The sequence below is a fragment of the Aplidium turbinatum genome, chromosome 2 (assembly GCF_918807975.1).
Source record: "Aplidium turbinatum chromosome 2, kaAplTurb1.1, whole genome shotgun sequence".
Taxonomy (NCBI): Eukaryota; Metazoa; Chordata; class Ascidiacea; order Aplousobranchia; family Polyclinidae; genus Aplidium; species Aplidium turbinatum.
The window spans coordinates 21,831,779-21,856,017 of NC_137473.1; the positions used below are offsets into that span (position 1 = coordinate 21,831,779).

The 24,239-nt window shown below is 37.2% G+C and overlaps 1 protein-coding gene across 3 annotated transcripts in view; it reads right to left on the reverse strand.

Annotated features, from left to right (window-relative positions):
• Positions 1-24,239, reverse strand: part of LOC145765717 (tubulin tyrosine ligase 3-like) — a 70,527-nt gene that overhangs the window by 36,349 nt on the left and 9,939 nt on the right. For all 3 annotated transcript variants that reach the window (XM_082577538.1, XM_082577540.1, XM_082577539.1), the window contains 6 exons: positions 21,581-21,634; positions 15,766-15,811; positions 11,180-11,260; positions 8,854-9,056; positions 6,893-7,058; positions 6,187-6,290 (listed from right to left, as the gene is read on the reverse strand). In XM_082577538.1, the coding sequence (XP_082433664.1) occupies positions 6,187-6,290; positions 6,893-7,058; positions 8,854-9,056; positions 11,180-11,260; positions 15,766-15,811; positions 21,581-21,634 (654 nt within the window). The remainder of the gene's footprint in view (positions 1-6,186; positions 6,291-6,892; positions 7,059-8,853; positions 9,057-11,179; positions 11,261-15,765; positions 15,812-21,580; positions 21,635-24,239) is intronic.

A 24,239-nucleotide genomic window follows, 5' to 3' on the forward strand; every position in this document is an offset into this window, starting at 1 on the left:
TTCAGCTCCGGTGGAAGCCGGCAGAGGCAGAGAAGAAGAAGAAGAGGGACGCGAAGCCGGCTTGGATAAACCGAGCGAGTCCACTGCCACGGCTCCGGTGGAGGTCGGCTTGCGCAGAGGTACATGTAGAAAAGGGTTCGCGCTAACAGTAAGGCCGTAACAGTCCGTGGTCGGGCTATCGGGCGAAGAATTGGAGGAAGAGGAAAGAGATTCGCTGTTCGACGAGTCAGACGAGTCGGAAGAGTCCCCACTTTCCGACCCAAGTCCGGCCGAAGACAGACGAGGAAGAAACAACACATCTAGGTCAGGCAAGCTGTCAGTGTCAGCAGGGCTGAGCGAAGTCTTGCCTGGATGAGATAGAACAGTACGGAAAAGTTCAGGCATAAAGTCAGGCGGGGGGGGGGGCAAAGTGGAAGTGCTGTCTAGGCCTTGGCGCCAGAAGACTTGAGAACGGATGACAGAGGAAGGAGGAAGAGGGGATGACCCCTCGACCGATGCGCCTGCAATTGAGGGCCGGCGCCTTCCACGCCTGACAACAGAGGCGTAGGAAAGCCCAGGCTTGGTCATCATAGGGGGTCTGGTTTGGCTCTCCGAGGGTGTCGGGTCATTGCTCGGCCAGGGAAGGCAGGTTGGCAATTGAAGGCCCTCGGGGCAGGATTGCCAGTGCTCTTGGGCCCCACCCAGCTTGTAAGCTCGAGGGAGAACACGGCAGCACCTGCTGCAGGTGATCAGGAACTCGGCGCGCGAACCTTGAAATGCTCGCATATGGTCCTGATACGCCTGCACATCTCGGTAAGGTTGAGATGCCCTCCTGCAAGTGGAGAAAGGACAGAGAAGGGGGAATAGATTTGGGAGGGTGAGGTGAATAGGGCAGACGGACTGCAGTCTATTTGACCTCGGAAAGGGGGGCTCGAAATGGGTAGAGTAGCCACGATGTGGAGCGGAATTGCGGATCAGACACTCGCCACCGTGACGAAGTGACGAGTTCGCAAAAAGCAGTGAGTCTACCGGGGAGGCTTCACCATCTGGGTTGAGTGAGTGACCACTCACAGGAACCTGCTTCCTCGTCGGCCAGCCTAAGCTAGTGGACTGAGAAGGTGGGAAGGAGAAACCAACACCGGCCAGGTTATCTCTAGAAGTCTTCAAACCTGTACGACTTGAAAAGCGAGACATGGTTTAAATAAAATAGTTCTAAAAAGCTGGTTATTACAAATTGTTTAAAGTTTAAAGCGACGTTTCTATGTATGGGGCGCTGTTTGAAAAAACACAATTTAGCAATTTTGCAACACCAATTTAGCAATTTTGCAACACATTTAGCTATATTGCAACAATTTAGCTAAATTGCAAAAATACGATTTAGTTATATTGCAGCAATTTAGCTAAATTGCAAAATACGATTTAGCTAAATTGCAACAATTTAGCTAAATTGCAAAATACGATTTAGCTAAATTGCAACAATTTAGCTAAATTGCAAAATACGATTTAGCTAAATTGCAACAATTTAGGTAAATTGCAAATACGATTTAGCTAAATTGCAACAATTTAGCTAAATTGCAAAATACGATTTAGCTAAATTGCAACAATTTAGCTAAATTGCAAAATACGATTTAGCTAAATTGCAACAATTTAGCTAAATTGCAAAATACGATTTAGCTAAATTGCAACAATTTAGCTAAATTGCAAAATACGATTTAGCTATATTGCAACAATTTAGCTATATTGCAGCAATTTAGCTAAATCGTATTTTTGCAATTTAGGGTGCAAGTATAGAATCCGACACCCTGGTCAACATGACGTCACAAAACGGACGCAACTACTACATAGGGGGTGAAAAAAAGGATCCTGAAAAGCGGCGGAATGAAAGTGATAAAGCGGAATGGACATGGATTTTTTGACAATTTTACTGTGTTTTTACAATAAAAACTTTAAACCAACGTCGAGTGTTGAATATAACTACCTAGAATGACATAAAATTTACCACATAGCATAAATTCAACTAAAAATTTACCCAATTAAACTTTAAAAATAAAAATATGAAACGTTTGCAACTAAATGTGTTGTAGCTATCTAATTTCTGCTCGCATTTTAATTTTTACAATAAAAGTACCAATCTAACGCAACTGCAAAGAGTATGTCTTGCTTTATGCACCTGGAAAGTTTCAGGTTTATATCTTATCTACAAAACGGGCAATCGTCGTTCAAACGTAGCCGCTCGGCGACACTTTTTTCCAATGCATTGTAAAGGCGAATCGATCCTTATTCAGTAGGCTATACGCCACCCCCTGTTTGCTGTGATCGGTAAATAGTGCTTCAACTAAACTTGCTGTATTTTTGGCTGTCTTCCCTCGCCAATTTTTGTAGGCTATCCTGCATTGAATTCGTGTGTCAGTTGTTGATGGTGCTATTGAGAGGTGTCGCTTGTGGGCTACAGCTTTAATGTAAAATTTCCAAATTCATTTAGCCTATTTATTTCTCTTAAATGTAGCCTATGATTATTCCTAACGAGGACACTATGTTGTGTCGAAAACGTTGGATTTAGTAGTTTTTTCTTGTTGTTTTTGTGTGTGTTTAATCGAAAATATTAAATCCGATAACGTTACTGGTATAGCCTATGTATCTGGTACAACAAGTCAAGCTCTCTATACCAAGGCTCAAACATAACATCTTGTTAAAACATAATCAAATTAATCATCTGACCAAGAACTTTTTATTATTAACTTTTGCATTCACCACATGCCTAGCAGAGGAGAACGAAGTCACTTTTTTTTACTCCGGCTCCGCTCCTGCTCCGAAAGGATTTACTCCAGCTCCAACTCCGAAATTCATTTTGAAGTGAAATAAGCGTGAAGCTACTTTTTTCAAGCAATTTTTAAATAACACAAAAAGCCCAAACACACCTGGGCTTTTTTAAAAAAGCCCGGGTTTTTTTGAACCTTGCTTTTACTACCCTATGCCCCCCCACCTGAAGAGGAGAATAACCAACTTTCAGGCTTTTATTCAATTTAGGGTGCTATCAACAGAACATTTTTGCATGTAAAGCATTGGACTGTTTCGGTACCCCTAACAAGGACTTTTTTGTAGCCCTAAAAAGAGCCCTTCTCCTTTACAATGCATTGAAAAAAAAGCTTCACTGGGCGGTTAAGTTTAAACGACGATTGCTCGTTTGGTAGATGAGATATAAACCTGAAACTTTTCAGGTAAATAAAGCAAGACATAGCCTACTCTTTCAATTTGTAAAGGATTAATGATTTTCTTGTAAAAATTGAATTGCTGAGAATTGATGCAAATTGGTGAAGTTTAAGTTATTACAAGATAAAGATGGTACTTATTTTGTGCTACTGTTTAATTGAAGCAAGACATACTCTTTGCAGTTGCGTTAGATTGGTACTTTTATTGTAAAAATTAAAATGCGAGCAGAAATTAGATAGCTACAACACATTTAGTTGCAAACGTTTCATATTTTTATTTTTAAAGTTTAATTGGGTAAATTTTTAGTTGAATTTATGCTATGTGGTAAATTTTATGTCATTCTAGGTAGTTATATTCAACACTCGACGTTGGTTTAAAGTTTTTATTGTAAAAACACAGTAAAATTGTCAAAAAATCCATGTCTATTCCGCTTTATCACCTTCATTCCGCCGCTTTTCAGGATCCTTTTTTTCACCCCCTATGTAGTAGTTGCGTCCGTTTTGTGACGTCATGTTGACCAGGGTGTCGGATTCTATACTTGCACCCTAAATTGCAAAAATACGATTTAGCTAAATTGCTGCAATATAGCTAAATTGTTGCAATATAGCTAAATCGTATTTTGCGATTTAGCTAAATTGTTGCAATTTAGCTAAATCGTATTTTGCAATTTAGCTAAATTGTTGCAATTTAGCTAAATCGTATTTTGCAATTTAGCTAAATTGTTGCAATTTAGCTAAATCGTATTTTGCAATTTAGCTAAATTGTTGCAATTTAGCTAAATCGTATTTGCAATTTACCTAAATTGTTGCAATTTAGCTAAATCGTATTTTGCAATTTAGCTAAATTGTTGCAATTTAGCTAAATCGTATTTTGCAATTTAGCTAAATTGTTGCAATTTAGCTAAATCGTATTTTGCAATTTAGCTAAATTGTTGCAATTTAGCTAAATCGTATTTTGCAATTTAGCTAAATTGCTGCAATATAGCTAAATCGTATTTTTGCAATTTAGTTAAATTGTTGCAATATAGCTAAATGTGTTGCAAAATTGCTAAATTGGTGTTGCAAAATTGCTAAATTGTGTTTTTCCAAACGGCGCCCCATATCTATGTTTTGGAGAGTTAACTAACAATTTAAATAACAAGTGACAGATTGCAATCGAATTGAGGTTTGAATCAGAGATTTGCTAAAGAATTGACAAAAAAAAAAAAAACAATTTACGTTGATTCTATGTTAATGAATAATACTAAAATGGAAATGTCGGTTAAAGTTGAAAAGAAAACAAAGTTTGATTACGAATTAGTGAGACAGATTGAAATTGAAAAAGGATAATTAATGCTTTAAGAGCAATTGTTTGAATTTTCGATTGTGATGTCACGATTAAACTTTATGCCAGCTGGCAGAGTGTCGATACGAGATACTTTACGGCTAAAATACAGGACAACAATAAAATATACAAGTCAAAAGGTCGCAAAATTGGTAGAAAACAATCAGTTTAGTTCAAGGATGAAAGATTCCGGATAAAAAGAAAATATGCACAACGTTTAATTTAAGATTAAGAAGAAATAAATAAATTTATATTGAAAGATCACTAGCAACACTAGGATTTTCGAAGAATTAATGCTAAAAGGCTATGATAAAGAAAATGGTCAAAATGGGTGAAAATTTGGGTAAAATAGATGGGTCAATTAGCTTCTTTTTACAGAAATTTAGAAAGCACACAAGCTGGTTACACAATATAACTAAAATTATTCGAATTGATAAAAACTGACAATATTGATGCAAAGATGTTCAAAAATTAGGCTAGGATTTTTTGGTTTTTAAGTGTTGCAACTGGAATTGAATTTATTTATGAAAATTACTATAAAACAACAAAACACAAATAATTACAGTTTTTAAAGTCTTTTTTGATCTTCTTTCTTCTTAAACCAAAAATTAGTGTGATCTTCGGGGTAAAGATGGGGGTAACAAGCACGGGCTGGAATTGCGAATCCCGGTGCTTGATAGGGGTAGGAAAGGTTAGCTAGGGTAAAGATTGGGTATTAAAGTACTCCGTGTTGATTGGGTAGGGTACTAAAGACTTGAGGTTGACGAATTTCCTTTCTTTAAATTATCGAATGGTTCGAGACTGAGTAGGTCACCGTACTTTTCACTGGCAGCTAGCAAATTTACTGTTTCTAAAACTGATAATTTTCTTTTTGCTGAGAATTCGTAATTTCAACTTTCCTGACCAAGTTTTGATTTCGTTTCACTGCACCAGCAGGCGCCAGGGCAGAGGACATTGTGAAGAAAGGGGCGTTCTTCCCGGCTATCAGCACAAAGCTGAGCACTCACTAGTACAGCGAGCAGTTGCGATTCGCTAACCATAACGGTATAGCTTCCACGCTAGCCATTCAGACCATCCAATCAACAATATGTTTCTCAGCAGCCGATTTGTAGCAAGAATTGACAGCGATAGACACGTGTTTCGCCCATGAGGCTGGGCTCATCAGTATCGCACCGTATTCTAGCCACAAATTTATTCGACCACCGCTTTACCAGTCAGTTTAACTCTTATCTTACAAACTTAAAAACGTTTTGGCAAAGTCAATTATGCTGCTGATTTCAGCTCAACAGAGTGCATTTGCTACTCCACTGCATTTTTAAAGTTTAGAAGAATGGAAGTTTATAGACTTTTGGACAATGTATGTAATTCAGTAGGTTATTGAACCCACGCTTAAATTCAGAGGTGACCATTCTGTCAACTCACTAACCAATTCAGTTGAAGCGGCGACCAGTCGAAAGTCCACAAAATACCCCAACAACAATAAATTTACGGAACAATCCAAGTTTGCAGCACCATCAAGTGTTTCTCAAATGAACTACAGTAGCTGAAATTCTCAAAACGCTATGACTGGACTATCCCAACCAGCAAAACTAGTTCTTTTTACATTGATTTATCGTCTGCAGACGTTGAATCAATGTACAAAGGACCAGCTTTGCTGACTGGTATGGTACTTACCATTATGCCATAACAATCGTTTGGTTCGTTTTCTTCATTTTCATGAGAATCAAACGAGGGTCGAGGGCTCGCGCCGATCCCACTGTCTTTAGGTGTGTCGTCGTCTGCAGATGATTTAAATAAAAAAAATCTTGGGCACTGTTGACTCCAAGCCTATAAGGACAAGCCTAAATTCAATGCATCCCTTTTATTCAGTCTATTATCTTACTGTGAGATATAATTTAACATCAGATGGTGTAGTTGAAAAATATAATTTTTAATATCGTTCCAATGACGTTTTCGAATTTCTTGAATAACAATTGCAATCATATTTACGTCATACACAACAACAAAATTGATATGTGTTTTTGTTCGTTTAAATTCAATTCCGCAATGGGGAAAAAAAAACAAAAACGGAAACCCGTGGAGTAATGGTAGTAAACTTTTTCGGGGGGCTATGACGTTTACGGTGTAGAGTTGTCACTTAATGAGACAGCTCTACAAAAAGTAGGTTTTATTATTTTTATCATCCCCAATTGTAGATTTAGAAAAGTTACAAAAGACATATTTAAAGTAAAAAGTAAAAACGGTAAAATTAATAGAATAATCGACGAAATGAATCAAAATTTTTACGTGATAAGCATCCCAAATACTGCGCCTTCTCGTGGCCAATAGTATATTGCTGTTACATTGAAATCACCGGCTGACAAACGTCACAGTAATGTACCGTCATAGTCATCATCATCGTCATCCACATCTGATGAATCTCCTGATGGTTTGTTAACTCCCTTTAGTCTGAGAGGCAGTTTGAATTCTTTTTCCACCCATCCCCTTTCTCGGAGTGCTTTTCTTATGAGAGGATACGGGCCATGTATAGAGAAGATCTTTTTGTTCTGCCACCAAGAAACGAAGAACCGTAATTAAAGGGTGATAACAATAGTGCTATACACATCTATATTCAAATTTTTTCAAGCTGCGCTAATCCCTGCGGAGGCGATAATCACTGCCTATATGTGTACAATACTCAGTGACGATCGGTGAGGGAAAGCAAGGAAAGCAGTGCTTACCTGAGCGAAAACTATGCAAAATATAATGACTGAATTCTAGGTTTAACTTCTTATTATTTTTATCAAGTCTATTTTAACTTGAAAATTACTGTGTTCATGACTAGAATTACTCGTAACGCTTGTGAGTAGTCTAAGTCCTCACCAAACCGCATTTCTTGCCTATAAATGCCAATTAACGCAAACGCTTTTGTTAGAAACCATCACTGAAGCTCCAGGGAAATCAACTTTCAAAATTGCTTACCCTACATTGAAAAACGCCTTCGTTTTATCCAATCCTCAATCGTTTTGCAAAACGACACCAGCTGCTTAGCCAATCAGATGTGTTATCTGGTGTTATGGTTAAAGTTGCTTTCCCAGTGACGTCATGCGTATCTCATAGCGGCTGCTTTTGGTTTCAGGCGAAAGGAATACAGCCTCTACGCATGAGTGATTTTCGGGCTTGTAACTATAGGCTACTGAGTACGCTGAAAATAAAGCTGGTTCTCTTACCAAAAAAAAAACATAGATTCTACAATAAGACATGCAATTCCAAAGGGTACATTAACCAACCAGTACTGAAACAGTACAAGTGTTTTTTATATTCTTTGGGTCAATAGACTGACATCACAAGTTCAGAGCAAACATACTTGTGTTCTTCAAGAATGGACTAGCTTAATTTATAGGCTAATTATTTGCTCTTTACTAGTGCACCAGTCCAATGCATGTCGTAAATGCTTACAGATGACATTGACAATAAATTTTTGTGCTCAGTCTAAAAAAGCAGCCAACATTCTAGACTAGTCCCAGTTTGATTGATTGATTGAATCTTTATCCTCGGACTGGGAAAGTCCGAAAATTTTGTTTTGGAAATGCTCTCAGAGCGCACCAAATTGGAAGTGTTTTTCAAAATTTTCTGGGGGAGGCCCCCCAGACCCCCCGCTGGAAGTGTTGCCTTCGGCAACACGCCTTCGGGCTTCGCCCGACGGTTACGCCCCTCGTGCCTACTACCTTGCTGAAACATATTTCCAAGTTGCTTTCCCAATGGTTTAAGCCACCGAACGTCACTGACAATACTATATAGGCTACAATACATAGCCTAACAGCTCTAAAGAAGGAGTGGAATCTTGCTCAATTGAAAAATTCACTGACTGAGAAGCCACCGTTGTGACAAAGCTTTCACTATGAAAGCGTTGGCTTTGCCTGTGGTAAACTATCCAGAGGATTTTATTTTTATGGCATCTGACATATTCCGTGTGTCTGTATCACGCCGATATGTATTAGAATTGGACTTCAGCAAGTTTAATGTTTTCGGCAAATGACTCTGTTACTGTGAGCGACAAATATTTTATTAAATTACATTAAATTTACATTATTTTGTCTTGTAACTTTCAAGCCATCTGTTTAATGATACATGGCAAATCCAAGTGTGAAAGTCTCTCTACATTGTATCGAATTGTAACCCCAAATGCCTGTGATACGTACCACCAAAATGTCAAAAGTTTGCAATTCCTTTTAAAAAATATTTTGTTAAATTTAAAAAGTTTAAAACCTTTTTATCACATAGTTATTTTTGTTGATTTGTTTGTTACAAGAGCACGACATCATAAAGCGCCAAACCATTAAAGCATATGTCATTTTGTACCTTTACAGCTTTCTCTGCCAGCATCTTGGCTTTCTGCAATCGGTCAAAGTTCGCGTATGGATCGTTCCCCCCTCTCTTTCGCATCCCACCACCATACACTCCTGATGACGCCATAGATTGTGTCATGGTTGATGGGAAATAGGTTTTAGCCCGTGGAGGCAAAGGCGGGGGTAAGGGAGAAGTAATTGGTTCCATGTTAGTATCTGAATTCATTAAACACATTAAGCTTTGAAACGCCAACATGTAATCGATCTGCACTCAGCTCAGAGATAAGTGCAGAGTTTGTTTTTCTGGCATCTGATTGCATCTTTTTTCAAAATATAATCCACTTTACTTTAGCTTCAAAAAAGTAATCCGCTCATGTTATTCTCCGTACCACCAATTAATTGAATTAATATTTTCATCAAGGTAAGAAGTTTTTTCTATGGCTCAATTCTGATATAAACTACTTGATTGTTGTTAAGAGTGTAGCTTATTATTGGTTAGTTTGCAGTTTCAATGTTCAATAATACCAAAATTATTCCATTTATTCACAAGTCAGTAATGTCAGTCGAGCAAAAAATGCAAATAAAACAAGTGTACCAATAGCACTCCACAGGCTATAGCAGCCCTATGCTAGTGTGGCCAGCAGCATCCTGCGAGTTCGACATTATAAAGCATTCACTTTGAATAACATCAAGTAAGCTCAACAGAAAAAACTAAGAAAAATTTATTATTTTTATAGACAAACTATAAGCAATCTATTCCTGAAAACACTAAACTACTTTAAAACATAAGCAGACGAAATTTAATAACTTGGCATTTGACATGATAAAAGAAACAAAAACAACAAGTTTTTTTGCTTTTTATCCAGCCTTCGTCAAACCTTTGAAAACAACTAATTCTACATTAACCCATTAAATGCGTAACTAATTTTTGCGACTTGCTTTACTGTGCGTATTCAATTTGGCGACTCCCATTCTTTTAGTCGCATTGTTACTTTGTAGAGTGTTGGGGAGTTCCCTGCCATCAGCGCAATAACTCTTTGCTTCATTATGTGTTTTCGATTATTACAAAGAAATCAATATTGGACTATTGTTATATTATGTAATCGCATTAATGCTGCATTAATACTACCATGCCGTAGTTGCCATTGGGAACAATGTTCCTCGGATTCTTCACGTACTGTAATAGCCGTCCAGACAAAGAAGAAAAGCACAAAGCGAAGTTAAACTCCCCCATGAAAGGCAATGGTACCAGTCGACTATTGTCCTTTTCGCACATGAGAGCGGCTAACTCAAACGACAATTGTCGCGATGCAGACTTAACAGGTTAGAATTAGATACAAAATAGTAGAGAATATACAGGATTACACAGAAAACCGCCCAAACATTTGAGGTAGCTGCTTTAAGTTGCTCAAATACGAAATAATAGAGAAAAGATTACACAAAAATAAAAACGAATCGAGCATTTAAAAAGAATTTTTTTATAGTGGGCTACTCAGGAAAGACAAGTTTTTTGTGTAATCTTTTCTCTATCATTTCCTATTTACTGCAGAATTAGTTTCTTTCAAAGACTTGAGAAGAGCTAGATGTATAGCCGAAAACATCTGCTATGTTTGCTTATTTTATCGTTGCCAAGTTCATGCTGAGTTGCGTCTGCTTATCATGGAAAAAAGTAACCTTTCTAGCAGTAAAGTTATTTGCAACATTTCGCTTGATAAAAAAGTGTGGTGATGCTATGGCATCATAATGGCTAAAAAAACTATTTCAATAAATATAATAAAAATGATCGTAAACATTGGTAGTTTTCTTCTTCTGGCTTTATCCCCACTTCAAGTGGAGTCGCCCGGTGCAGATTGTAGTCCTCCACATTTCTCTGTCAACTGCATCTTCTTCTTTCACTCCCACTATTTCCATATGTTCTGCCACACAGTCACTCTATCTTCTTTTTGGCCTGCCTCCCTTTCTTTTACCTTCCAATTGTCTCATTCTTCTTCCGACATAATCTTTGTCTCTTCTTACCACGTGACCCAACCATTCAAGGCGTATCTCTCTCAACCTATCTTTCAGTTCCCCGACTTGCATTTTTTTTCTGATCATTTTATTTTCACTCAGTCCACTTTAATCAACCACAGAGACTATCGCAGCATTTTTATCTCAGCCACCCAGCATTTTCCCCATGTATGTCTTCGTCAGGGCATTGCTGCTGGTGACTGGGCTACATATTTTTTCCATGCGTGTCACCTCGAAATCAGTTAACATATTGAAATTGTACAGCTTTTAAAAACATTGAGGCTGCTGAACGTCACAATGTTGAGAATTTTATTGAAACGTTTAGAACTTACCCATGAGTTCCAAGACGCTAGATTGTCTGCGAATGGAGTTCTTCGGAAGCTTTGAACGTTTCTTCAAAATGTTATGGTCACCTGCAAGCAACACAACAATAACTGGGCGATAATTTTTTCTTAGTTTCTTGAATGTTAAGCCCAATTTTCTTTTAGTATTTGGAGTTTTGATTTCAAAACTGTAATCAGTTTCGTTTTTGACGTATTATGGTGTACCCCCTCCTTCTGTGAGGTTGAATTTTAGCTACTTTTCATATAGCCTACTGTAACAAGACCAGATTGCATTTAAAGTTTATTAAAGTATGTTATTTGCAAAATATCAACATTATTGTGTATCTAATAATGATATCTTAAGCAATTCAAGACATTCAAAGACAAACTCAAGAAATGTGCAAAAATATCAGGTACGTCTTGGACGTAATCAAAAAATCCTCATCGCCTCAATAAAAAAATTCTCTTATTCATCAAGCTTTACATCATCAAAAAATTCTCTCTTGGAAAGCTTTTTCTATTATAGAGGTTCAGGGCAGTTTTTTTTGCAGGTTTCAACTACAGTATAAGCGTTCATGATTCTGATCCAAAAATCATTATGGTGACAGTTGTGTATAATTAATGTAAAGGAAACAAATCAATAGTTTTTTTTTCAAGTCTAAACCTTAAACCATTTGACTATTTAATGATTGCTTTCTGTGTTAGGTAGATCGCCCATTTGAGGAAGTGTTATAGTACCAGATCGCCTTTTCCAATTAGTTTTTCCCACTTTTAATGCAAAGGTAATCAATCATAGTTACAGAAAAGTGGATTTACTTTGACTTAAAATTAGCAAGATATTTCTTTCCTCATTCAGTTGCTGTTCCTAAATTTAGCGACTTGCCAGAACTAACAAAAGGATATCTCGACAAACAAAAAAGGCCAACAAATCCTGAAACTGATAAATATTCCAAGTAAGTAGCCAAAAACTACATCAACTGAACACCATTGGGTGCTTGGAACAGATATGCTAGATATTAAATTATAAAATAAAATCACGGGGGCAAGCAACAGCATGAACTTGTAGGCCCAATTTTTAGCTACTTTTACAATCTTGATTCCAACGCAAACTTAAAGTACATTCTTTATTTTTAAACCACGTTGATTACTTTTCAAAGAATCTTGCTGGACATAAATTGAGGGTAAACGTGGCAGGCTAACAGTTTTTTCCAAGATATCAGCGTAATGAAAAAAGATACTGTACCAGGGAAACTAAAATACCCCCATGATGGCTAATTACTGCTCAAGCAGCAAAAACACTGCCGCGATTTTATACATTAGCCAAAGTCTCATAAAATAAAGATTTATGATATTGCATAATATGCTAGCATAGAGTAGGCTATAAGTCAGTGGTTCTCAACCTTTTTGTCTTGGCGGATTCCTTTTGGTGCCTTCGAAAGAGTCGTGGACCCCTATACAATTCCAACTGGATTTTTGATATATCGTGTTTCCTAACGGAAACAAATGTTCCATAAGTTTTGAAACGACTCAGAAGAGTTTGCTGAGCTCGCGACGCACTTATGAAGATTGATGACATAGAGATAGTTCTGTTTTGAGCTATATGTTGGCACACATACTGTATAGGATCAAAAATCAGTAATCTATAGCCTAATTATGCCGATTTAATGTTTTCTATTAATTTTATCAAAAGTAGTAGAATTTTTGCGACCATGAGAAACAATTTTCCCTTTTTTCACTTGTAATCAATATTTTGTTGCAATCACAATCATGGAAAAACTTTGCGTGCTGATATACTGGCGACTATAACGTTTGCATTTCTAAGTCAAACATTGATCAATAATCTGCTGTTTCTAAAAAATTAAGTTGGACATACTTAGCCTTATAAACGATTTAACTCTTTTTTATAAATTTATATTAGTTAGGAAACCAAACCTTTGTGCGACACCTTTTGAAACTTCAAACAACTCACTTAGGAGTTGCAACCCACAGTTTGAGAATCACAGTAATACACAAATAAGGTACTGCCATTTTTTTAAATGTCGTGATGTATCAATCATGCTGCAAGCTCAGAAACTTTTGCGGGCCACTTGAAAACGATTCGAGAACCCCGGTTGAGAACCACTGGTAGGCCTAAAGACCTTATCTACTGCTATTTTTTACAAATTTCATGCGTTTATGATGTCTTTGAATGGTAGGCTATACATTGTTCAAAATATTTCTAGCACAACTACTTTAATGTTTTGAAAAATAAAACACACTTTAAAAACGTTTTCAAAAACTCTGTTTTTACTTTGCTTTTTAGGTTAATGAAAAGTACACAAAGTCTGGCGTTACAGCAGAAATTATAGCCCACTATATCTTGAAAACCAGGGCTGCTGGAAAAATTTAAATTATTGTGTTTTGTAATCAGTGCTCCAAAGATACCACAAAGTAGGTTTAACATTTCAAATATTAACTTATGTGCTGACCAATATTATAAACAGCCTCTGCACATCGTTTGAGTTGTAAAAAGAAGGCAATCCGATCACAACACTAGAACGGCCGAAAAAAAAGTATACCTGTAACGCCCGCTGGTGTCGAAATCGACACTTTTCACAAAAACATACGAAAAATTAACAGTAAGGGTTCGTTTTATTTTACAGTGATAAAATATCTGAAGCACTTATTACTTTTGTCACCTATTTGCGCTGCTCATTTTTTGGTTTTAGACGAAAGTTATGACCAGGGAGGTTATGACGTAGGCTACCAGGTTTTGATCAGTTCGAAGCTTGATTGTATCTGTATCTTGACTCTGTACGATGATCTAAAAATTCAACAGCGTGAAGACATCATTATCATAAAAATAGCACAAAGTTTTCTTATTCAGGAGAAAAAAATCAAACAAACCAACAAACACTTTACGCAGTGCAGCCTTTGCACTCTGTGACTTTCCAGTCACCATTATCACATTTCCCACAAGTTGATTTTCGACAGTGGCGGCATATGGTAACTGTATTGTTTTTGCAACAATGTCCAGCACATTTTTTGCGTTTTCTAGATGCTCTTCTTCTCTCTGCGGTGTTGGCTTTCGTTTCAGCACATGAGCAGTTCTCAAGTTCTCAATGAGCTGGAAGATAAAATCACGTCGGCTAATGTCGCTGCCGGAACGTTTTTCTAAAAATAATAATCCAAGAGTTCAAAGCTGCAATATCTAGCATATTTGTCCAAACTGCAATAGGTCATCTTTCTCTTGCTGCATATGTGGTGTATTTTCTTGCTATTTGGTCAAGCACATCAACTGCTACTTTGTTCTCGCTATAATATCACAGAGGGTTTCTTTTTCTCTGTTGCATCGATACTGGGCTGTCACGCATAGTGAAAAGAACATTTGCATTTTTCTTTTTTTGCACTGATAGTTTACAAGCATGCAGCTGTTCATTGAATTGTAGAAGGATTTGCTGGAAAATCTTTCTCCTCCACCCTTGGACATCTCCTTTGTCAGTTCTTTACTGTTAGCTTGAACAGTTCCAACAATTGTTATATTTCTTTCCTGTAGCAAACCAGCAAGATTCACCCTAGTAAAAAACTTAACTGTTGTGACGTTGTACCCGCCTTGTTTGTGTAAATTGGTGGTGATCCTCAGCACTACATCCTCGGGGAGAAGCCTTCCATTTCGTTGCTCTCTTTCAATAGCTCCGAGGTATGATAAGTACGGTACGGTATTGCATAGCCTACGTATTTGGAATGAACCTCGGCTAACACCCAGAATTTCATGCTAAACTTGTCTGGTTTGTTTGGCATGAACACGATAAAAGGACATCTGTTTTTTATTGGAAGTATCTGAAAACTCAGTACGATGACCTAAATTGAAGCCGAGATGGACAATTACCATGAGAAAGGCTATAAATAGCGTAAGTGTGAAAACTATTGAATCAGTTTTTTCATGCAGGAAATCTTTTTTACTTTACAAATCTTGTTAAATTTGTATGCGGTGTCGATTTCGACACCTAGGCCGTTGGAGGTATATCCGCACATTGTAGATAACATAAAAAGATTTTTTAGAAAAATAATACTAAACTATAAACTGTAAGTATAATTGGGAAGCTACTAAAAGTTTGAAAACGTTACGATAACAAGGCCCAAAATAGTGGCGCACTAAATTTCTAAAAGTGTCGATTTCGACACCTCGGCCGTTCTAGTGATAATACTCAGTTGCTGAACGTTCATGATCAGATGTGATCCTCCCATCGATTTTCAGCAACTCTTATCAGAACGGATTGGCATCTTTTACCAACCTAGCCAGCCTACACGAAAATATTGGATAAAATAAAGTGGAGATAATGGAATTTTTGAACAAATCCCATAACTTAGCTCAAAGGAATGACAGTCTAAAGTCGTATTAGCCTAACTAGCAATAATATGACTTATTTGGCATTATGAAGTGACCAAGTAACCATAAAATTATGTTTTGCTAAAAGCTACATTCGCTTTAATCAAGTATGCATATTTGTATAATGTATATAGCCTACACTCTTTAGGAACGGAAGTTACAACATTCTGAACAAGTGAAGGCTACTCTTTTTCGTACGAGCTAAAATATTACGTAACAAACATACTTGTGCATGGGCGGCTCTGTGTGAGTCGGTGTTTAGCCAGATTAACCTGAACAAGAAGCGAAGTAATAAATGACAGTCAACAAGAGCCTTGTTGATTATCCAGTTTAATTCTGCACTTTTGACAAGGATATCAAACAGGGAAGTTACTGATCGCCATGTTGGTTCTGAGAGTGGAGTACGACAGAAGCGTACAGGAACAGGATCCGAACCGTATTCGCCCAGATTTTAAATTTTTTCAACGGATTCGGATCTAATCTAGATATCGTTGTTTTGATAGAAGCCGGATCTAGATCGAATCTAGATCTTAAATTAGTGTCACTTCTTCAAATTTTAATCACAAAAACGTAAATTTCGAATAAATTTCTAGCAACATTTCCAAACCCGGAGAAAGTTTTGAACCATGGCATTTGTTTTGTGGGTGTTTCTGCGTAAAGCGAAACTACATAACTTGCTTTGCCTAGCAAATGCCATGCCTTAAATATTTTGTAAACATCAAAAACATTTTTACAAGGAAAATTAATTTGAATCTGAGATAACTAGAAATTGCAGGATTCGGATTTCAAAAGGCAAAAGCCGGATCGGATCAGGATTATAAAAAACTTGGATCGATAGCTACAACTTTGGAGTGTGATGCCTTTGGAGTGTGCCAAATCTTATGTCGTCTACATTTCCAGACAAAAAGCTATTTTTAGTCAAATAGATCAAAATTAAGCCAATGCTTTCCAGTCTAGTCTCAACTAAAATTTGTAAAAGCTGTAAAAATGAATTTAAAGTGATTATTATCAACTCATTAATCAGGTGTAAGCCTGAATACCATCAGAATAACTTATCAAAGTAATGATAATGCTTGCATTTGATAAAGGTTTGATAAACTTAGACCAATTATACCTGTAGAAATGATAACTTAAAAAGAAATTACAAATGTAGAACATCACACTCATAATAAATTGACTCATCCTGTCATGCTGCATTAAATAAACTGATGATTTTACACAAAAGTAGCTAATTTGGTGAATTAACACATTGTCAAGTAGCAGCTTGATTGCTTTGAACTGCTTAAAATTCTAAACACTATTGCAGTGATAAGTTGAAAATTTGAAGTTAAAAAGAAGTGTTTTTAGAATTTGTTTTTTTTTTGCAAATTTTGAAATTGATTTGACAAACAAGTATTAATTTACTTTTAAGCAAGCCAAGAATCGGTTTTGGGCTAAAAAACACCTGGCAACACTTGTTCAAAGAGAGGGTAAACATTAGAACATGATTTAACCCAGAAGAAAAAGAAGCATAAGCTGTGAGGAAAAAAATTCCTTGCTGCTTATTCTTCTTTTTCTGATCATGTTCTAATGTTTGTCTACTCTGAGAAGGTAGGCTACTCTGAGAATGCCGCAATCGCCTTCACACCCTGCCTCTACATCAATCGGTCTAACGTGTCCTCTCTTGTCAAGTCCACCTTGCTGCTTTCCTCTTCACCTTCCTTTTTCCACATTTTTTTGGGTCTTCCTTGTTTTCTACGACCTTCCACTCGCAATTCCAGCGTTCTTTTCAAAACATAATTGATTGATTGATTGATTGAATCTTTATCCTCGGACTGAGAAAGCTTCTTGCAGAGCTTAATCCTGGCAGTGTCGCATACTTGTAGAGGGTTTGAATCACTGACGCAGGCCCGGTCACCGAGATTGACAGAGTGAAGTTTCCGATTGTTGAAGTCTTGTTGCTGAGGAATTATTCCATCCACTAGATGCCGCTGAATGGAGAGCAGTCCTTAACGTGCGTTGCTCAAGCGCACACCCCAAGAGTCGAACCAGCACCGCTGTTGATCTTGAAGTTTCTTCGTTCCAGAAATGACGCTTCATCATCTTCATCTCTTCTCAAAACATGCCCAGCCATACCAACTCATTTCATTCGTCTTCGCCAACATCAACATTCTCATTCAACCCAAGCAAGTTCATAAGTTCTGCGGTAGGCTATTCCTTTTGTCCATCAGCTTCACACCACACATTGCACTCACCATCGCTCTTTCAGTTCTTTTTAAAATCACCAATTCATTTTCCTGTAAGCACCATGTCTCACTTCAGTACAACATTGCAGATCTCACCTAACAAGTATAAATATTTCCTCTCATTTTCAACGGAAATCTTCTACCACACAATAACTCTCCACTAGGGTGCGGTGAAAAATTAAAATTTTAGAATTTCAACAAAAAGTATGTCTTAAATGGTGGCCCTACACCTAAAAACATGTCTGATGGTGTTTTGGAGTTGTTGCACCCCTAACTGTCCGTGCAACCTTGGAAAGTTGTATGCGAAGGCCCCAAAATTAGAAAAAATAGCATAACTCATGATCCATATGTCGTAGAAAGTTAATTTTTGGCTCTGTGGAATCAGAAACACCATGTTTTTATTTGTTCCAAGAGAACTTTTAACTCTAAGAGCAATAGAATTTAAGTTACGCGTAAAAATCGAATTTCAGGCCCAAGAGAACGAGAAAAGTTCAGAACAGAAATCAGAGTAAACGAAGAGAACTTTTTTCAGCTGATTGATGCGATTTATTTTGATGGCAGAAAGGATTTAACTCTAACCTTGGTAAAAGAACAAATCGGAAAAACTTCAATGTCTACAAAATTGGAAGAACACTACGTTGTTGTTGTGGGTGAGCCAGAGGAAGTTTATTTGACACGCTTTACAATAAGCAATAGTAAAGGAGAAATACTTGCTGAAAATTTGTATAATGTCTTGTCAGGAACTGATCTGGAGCATAAACTAAAAATTATTGATTTTGATGGAACTGCTGTGAACACTGGCGATATCAATGGCTTTATTGTAAACCTGTAGAGACACCTCCAACGCCCATTGCAATGGGTAATTTGTTTACTTCATTGCAATGAACTGCCATTACGACATGTTTTCTCCTTACCAGATGGTTGCACAAAAAGTCCTGACAGCTTTTCAGGTGCAATTGGAAAAGAAATTGGCGGTTCAGTTTCCGAATGGCTTATTGCAGAGTTTCAGCCACTTCCATATTCCACATTCCCGACTTTACCAAATGACGTTACTGATGATCTAAGTTCAGACCAATTCTACGCTTATAGAATTTGTTGGTGCATCATTTTAGGAGAAGTGGATGAGGATTTGAGATTTATGGAAGTAGGACCTATCGTGCACTCTCGGTGGTTAACTCTTGGATGTAGAATTCTTTGAAGATAATTATGTTTCAACTTCAACACCATACAAGAACCTTAAAGTTTTGGCTGAATTTTGTTTGAAAGTATATTTTTCCTCTTGGTTTGACATCAAACTGAACAACAAGATTTCTGATGGCAAGAATTTCTTCAGAATGTTGCAGCGTGTTATCAAATTTTCAAATCAGCAAGTAAAAGATGAGGTCTTGAAAACTCTTCAAAGAAATGCTAATGTTGGCCACCACGAAAACATCTTGCTTGCAATGTTGTATGACGAGGATGATGATATTCGAAGACTGGGTGTAAATAAAATACGAGCATTACGAAATGGTTCTACTTCTGGAAAAGGTTCTGGATGGCATCGAGAAGAAGAAGATGTGATTGTTGAAGATGTTGATAATTCCAACTAAGCAATTCGAAAATTTGTTTTACCAAAACTTAATGTCAAGGCAAAGTCATATCATGAACTTACTGATTTGGTACTCGAAAGCATCACAGAGCCACCTGCTGTCAAGGACTTAAGTGATGCTGATTTAAACGTGCTGTATGACAAACCTTTGAGTTTAAAGCATCCTTGTCACAATCAAAGAGTAGAGACACATGTCAAGCTTGTTACTGAAGCTGCAGGAGCAGTAGCTGGTTTTGAAAAACGAGATGGCATGATACGCCAGCGAAATCAAATCAAGAAAAGTTTCATACTAAGCATTAATTTACTGTCGACAAACTCTCTTAGAAAAAAAAATTGACAACACATCGTATAGTGTTTACTGATGCACTGCCTATGATTGTGTAATGTATTGCTTATGATTAATGTCCCACACGTTGATTAGTCAAGTGACAACATTTAAAGAGCTTAGCTTAAGTACCGGTAATTAGCCTAAACTACAGAGTTTCTTGTCCCAAAGTATTTGAGCGCATCATACACAATTTTGCATCATTGTTTTGTAGGCTACAATACCAGTATACTATAAGCCAGTGCTCCATTATCAAAATTTGAAGTGTAAGCTCAACAGTCAAGCACTGACAAATGACAGAAATGAAAATTTTTCTTGTTTAAATTTTGTCATTGGTTTGTCCAAACTTGTCAATTTTGTGATATTTTTTTCCACAATGTCTCAAATTTAGATATTTGAGCATAACTTAAATTCTATTGCTCTTAGAGCTAAAAGTTCTCTTGGAACAAATAAAAACATGGTGTTTCTGATTCCACAGAGCCAAAAATTAACTTTCTACGACATATGGATCATGAGTTATGCTATTTTTTATGATTTTGGGCCCCCCGCATACAACTTTCCAAGGTTGCACGGACAGTTAGGGGTGCAACAACTCCAAAACACCATCAGACATGTTTTTAGGTGTAGGGCCACCATTTAAGACATACTTTTTGTTGAAATTCTAAAATTTTAATTTTTCACCGCACCCTACTCTCCACACTCTCTGAATTTCACTCAACTAAACCTTATTCTTGCAGTCACTGCCGCTTCACAACCACCACTGGCATTCAATCCATCTTCTAGATAGCAAAATGCATTCACTCATTCAACCTCGTCATTCAGCTTTTCAACAGGACCAACCATTCCTTGTTCAATCTTCTTGCATCTTTCACATTCAAAACAATCTCCGTATCTGAATGTCACTCTCTTCATCTTTGCACATCTGCCATGCACCCACTTCCTGCATTTCGTACACATAACATAATTTTCTCTTACTCTTTTTCCACATACGCCACAAGGGTTGATGTTGCTCATTGTGGTTTCCCTTTCCGTTCCACTTATTACAATCTTTGTCTTTTCGATGTTGACACGCATACCTTTACATTGAATCGAATCCTTACACTTCTCAATTTTTTTCTCAGATGTTCCATTGTGTCACTCAACAACCATTAATACTTAACAATAATAGGTACTTGGTACTCATCAATCATTAGTACAATGTTAAAAGCCTACATTTTGCAACCTATCGTAGGCCTTCTTTCGTTTGTGCTTGGAATAAAAGTTGGTCACCAATCACCATAGCTCTGTTTAACAAAGCATCATGCAAATTTACTTTTTAAGCCCATCCCATGAAAATTTTCTGTGTAAGCTAACTGTTTCTAACATATAACAAATCGAAATTAATGTAACTTGTGTTCTTCTGGTGACTATAGGCTACTAGGTTAACTCCTGATGTTAAAGATGGTACCTAGCTTTTATTACCGACATTTCGTCAGTCAGCACGACTGACTTTATCAAGGGGGCTAGAACAGGTAGGCTAAACACAACCTGTTCAGCAACGATGGCACAACACAAAAACATACTGACGAAATGAATAAAGTAGCAAGAATCAGAGTTAAAAAAACGCAAAAAGATAACCGCTTGTTTAACTGAATGCAGTGAATGCCTAAAACTAGTAGGCTACTTTCAAGCAGCGTAAATTTATCTATATTTAAGGCCAAGGTCAGGAAAATCGAAATTACTTGGTTTCGAAAGGAAACGAAACTGTATGATTTTTGAGTTAAAATGAAGAGAAGCATATCAAAACTTTGAAGTATTTATGTCTCCAACAGCTCAGCCTAAATATTGTAGTTTCAAAGCAAATGCAAAAAGGAAATAGCTTTTCTAGGACTAGCCTACAGTCTTAAATTACCACTGGACTTACCTTGGACCGTTTGGGAGTTTGTTCATCGAAGGAGGCTAGTTGATTATCTTCATACTGCAACACAAACAAGCGTCACAAACTTGTATCAACTTTTGAATCATTCAATCTTCTCTCCATTTGAGAAATAAACAACCATGGCATGTAGCCTACGATGAGTACGATGTGCCAAAATATACAAGGGAGAAAAACTCCCAAAAATCAACACCAACCAACAAAACAGAAATAGCCTACTATACCTAATGTTGAGTTAACATCATGATAAAGGGATTAATTATAATGTTCCAGTCCGCAGCCTGTCAACTGTTTAATGTAAATTGATAATGGTGTCATAAAATTTTTAAAATAATGCTAACTTACTTGGCAGCAATAGAACATGTGTTAACGTCTGCTGGTAGGCTACATTTTGCATGTTGTGGTTTCTGTCATTATGTCAAGCACAATTCTAATGATCGTAGTGCGATATTTACACCTAATTCACGCAAATCATAGGACTTTTCAATACAAATCTATTTTGAAAGTATTTACAATATCATATTTTCTTTGAAAAATAAACAATATCATGTCGCCGACAACTCGAACCGAAAATGAAAGTCACAAAATGACAGATGGCCTACAAGTATTTCCGAACGTAAAAAGCGCCTAAATTATGAAGTAATTGACCTTGCGCCACGTTCTTCAAAGAATTGGCAAGTAACCTATTTTGTTATGGGGAGGGACTTAGACCAAAATTTTTGCTCAAATCCCCTCAAAATGTGGAGACATGCAAAAACACCAAAAAATCTTACTTTTAGCGCTAAAAAATAACGTTTAAGCCTACTCCTTTGAACATGGTGTTAAAATTTTGGATGTTTTTAATTTTTTTGCTATTTGTGCTACTATAGCCTTCCACAGACCACTTTTCTGATATACTGTAATAAAAAAATGCCTATTGCTTCGCTGAAATCTTCTAGTTTCACATTAATTTTTAATGCTATTCTTTTAAGGCAGACTTGCAAATTTAGGCTATTGTATAGGCTAAGTGTGAAATTAGGGGTGGCTGTGTCTTTTTTCAACCTAAAAGTATTGCAGGATTTTGGAACGTATGAGGATGTAGGCTATCTGTGGCGTAACGCAGGCTGCTTTCCGTAGGCTGTAGACTACAATTTGTCTGTAATACAGGTATTGACAATTTCTGCTTGATTAAAATTTACATAGCTGTCGACTTCTTTTGAGAATCAAATGGCCCATCCAACGATTTGAGAACTTAAAGATCTTTGTGGCGTCTTAAGTCTTGATTTCTTATATAGGGTAGGCTACGGAATGTAATGAAGCCTAGTACGCTACTGGTAGTCTAACAGTTTTCTGCAAATATTCTTGGATATTTTAAACGCCAATTAATACACAAAGATGCTTCTTTTAGTAGACTATACGCTTTTTATGGATGATCCAAACAGCAAACTATTAGTATTTTCTTCAGAGATTTAAAAAATAAAGCTTCGGTTGTTCTCTGGCCCCTCCACGAATTAGTTCATATAGTTAATAAGTCAATAGCCTACTTCTAAAATCAATACTGTAGGCACAGTTTTCAGATTTTTTCTGTCTATGTAGTCTAAGCATAATATGTTTGGGATTCTTCAGCACATCATGCAGTAGGCTATCTGTACTTGGATTTTGGAATGCAGGTTTCAGTTTAAAGTCAGTCTATGTGGTATCTTCATCCATTCGTCCCTTCTTTAACTGATGAAACCATGGTTTCATCAGTTAACGCCTGCAGGCGTTTGTCCACGCAGCAAGGGTCCGGCAGTTTTTGCAGCTCTTCGGCCATGCTTTCCGGTTGTTGGAGTTAATTCTATACAGATTCTTTGCAATGATGTCTTCTATCACCAACTCTAGCCATTTTTAGTTTGGTTTCCCAAAATTTCTTGTGGATAAAATTTTTTTGCCGTTACTAATGCCTTGTCATCAGGCATAGCCTACGTTCCACACGCTCACAGCATCGCAAACGGTGGCTTGTAAGTCCTCTCCTAATTTAGACAATGCGTCAACAATCACTAGCCAGTTTTTACCCATGAATTGTATTGCGGAGTCTACATGTTTTTTCGGGCATCATCCACGGTGATCGTCCATTTTAAAAAGTTTATTCTGGAACTCCGCACAATTCGAACGCTGTTTGCTTTGTTCTTGTATGTTTGCATCTAGACCGGGCCAATAGACAGCAGTGCGGGCGAGTTACTCATCTTTTTCATGTCAAAATATCCAAGATACAATAATTCAAGAACTGATCTTTGTAGGCTTTGGGGAATCACTAGTCTCGATTCATATAACAAACATTTATGCTCCACTGGCAATGGTCAGCAATTTTCTAAAAACTTTTTGATTTTTAGGATATGTTTCTGACCATCCCTCACGCGTATATCTCATGGCTGTAGATGTAGCTGGGTTTTTCACCGATTCTTTGCGAACAGATTCTGAATCAGCTAGCTTGAGCTGGAAGCTGATCACTTTGATGGTATTGACAATATTGATGTCATCTTCCTCATTTTCGTTGTCAAACTCATCAACGTGACTACTAGGCTCAGGGCATCAGTGTTACCATGTTTTGAGGTTTTTCTATACTTGATAGTGTAGCTGTAGACTGTAGCCTATAGTCCAAGAATTAGTGCTCATCTTGCTAAACGAT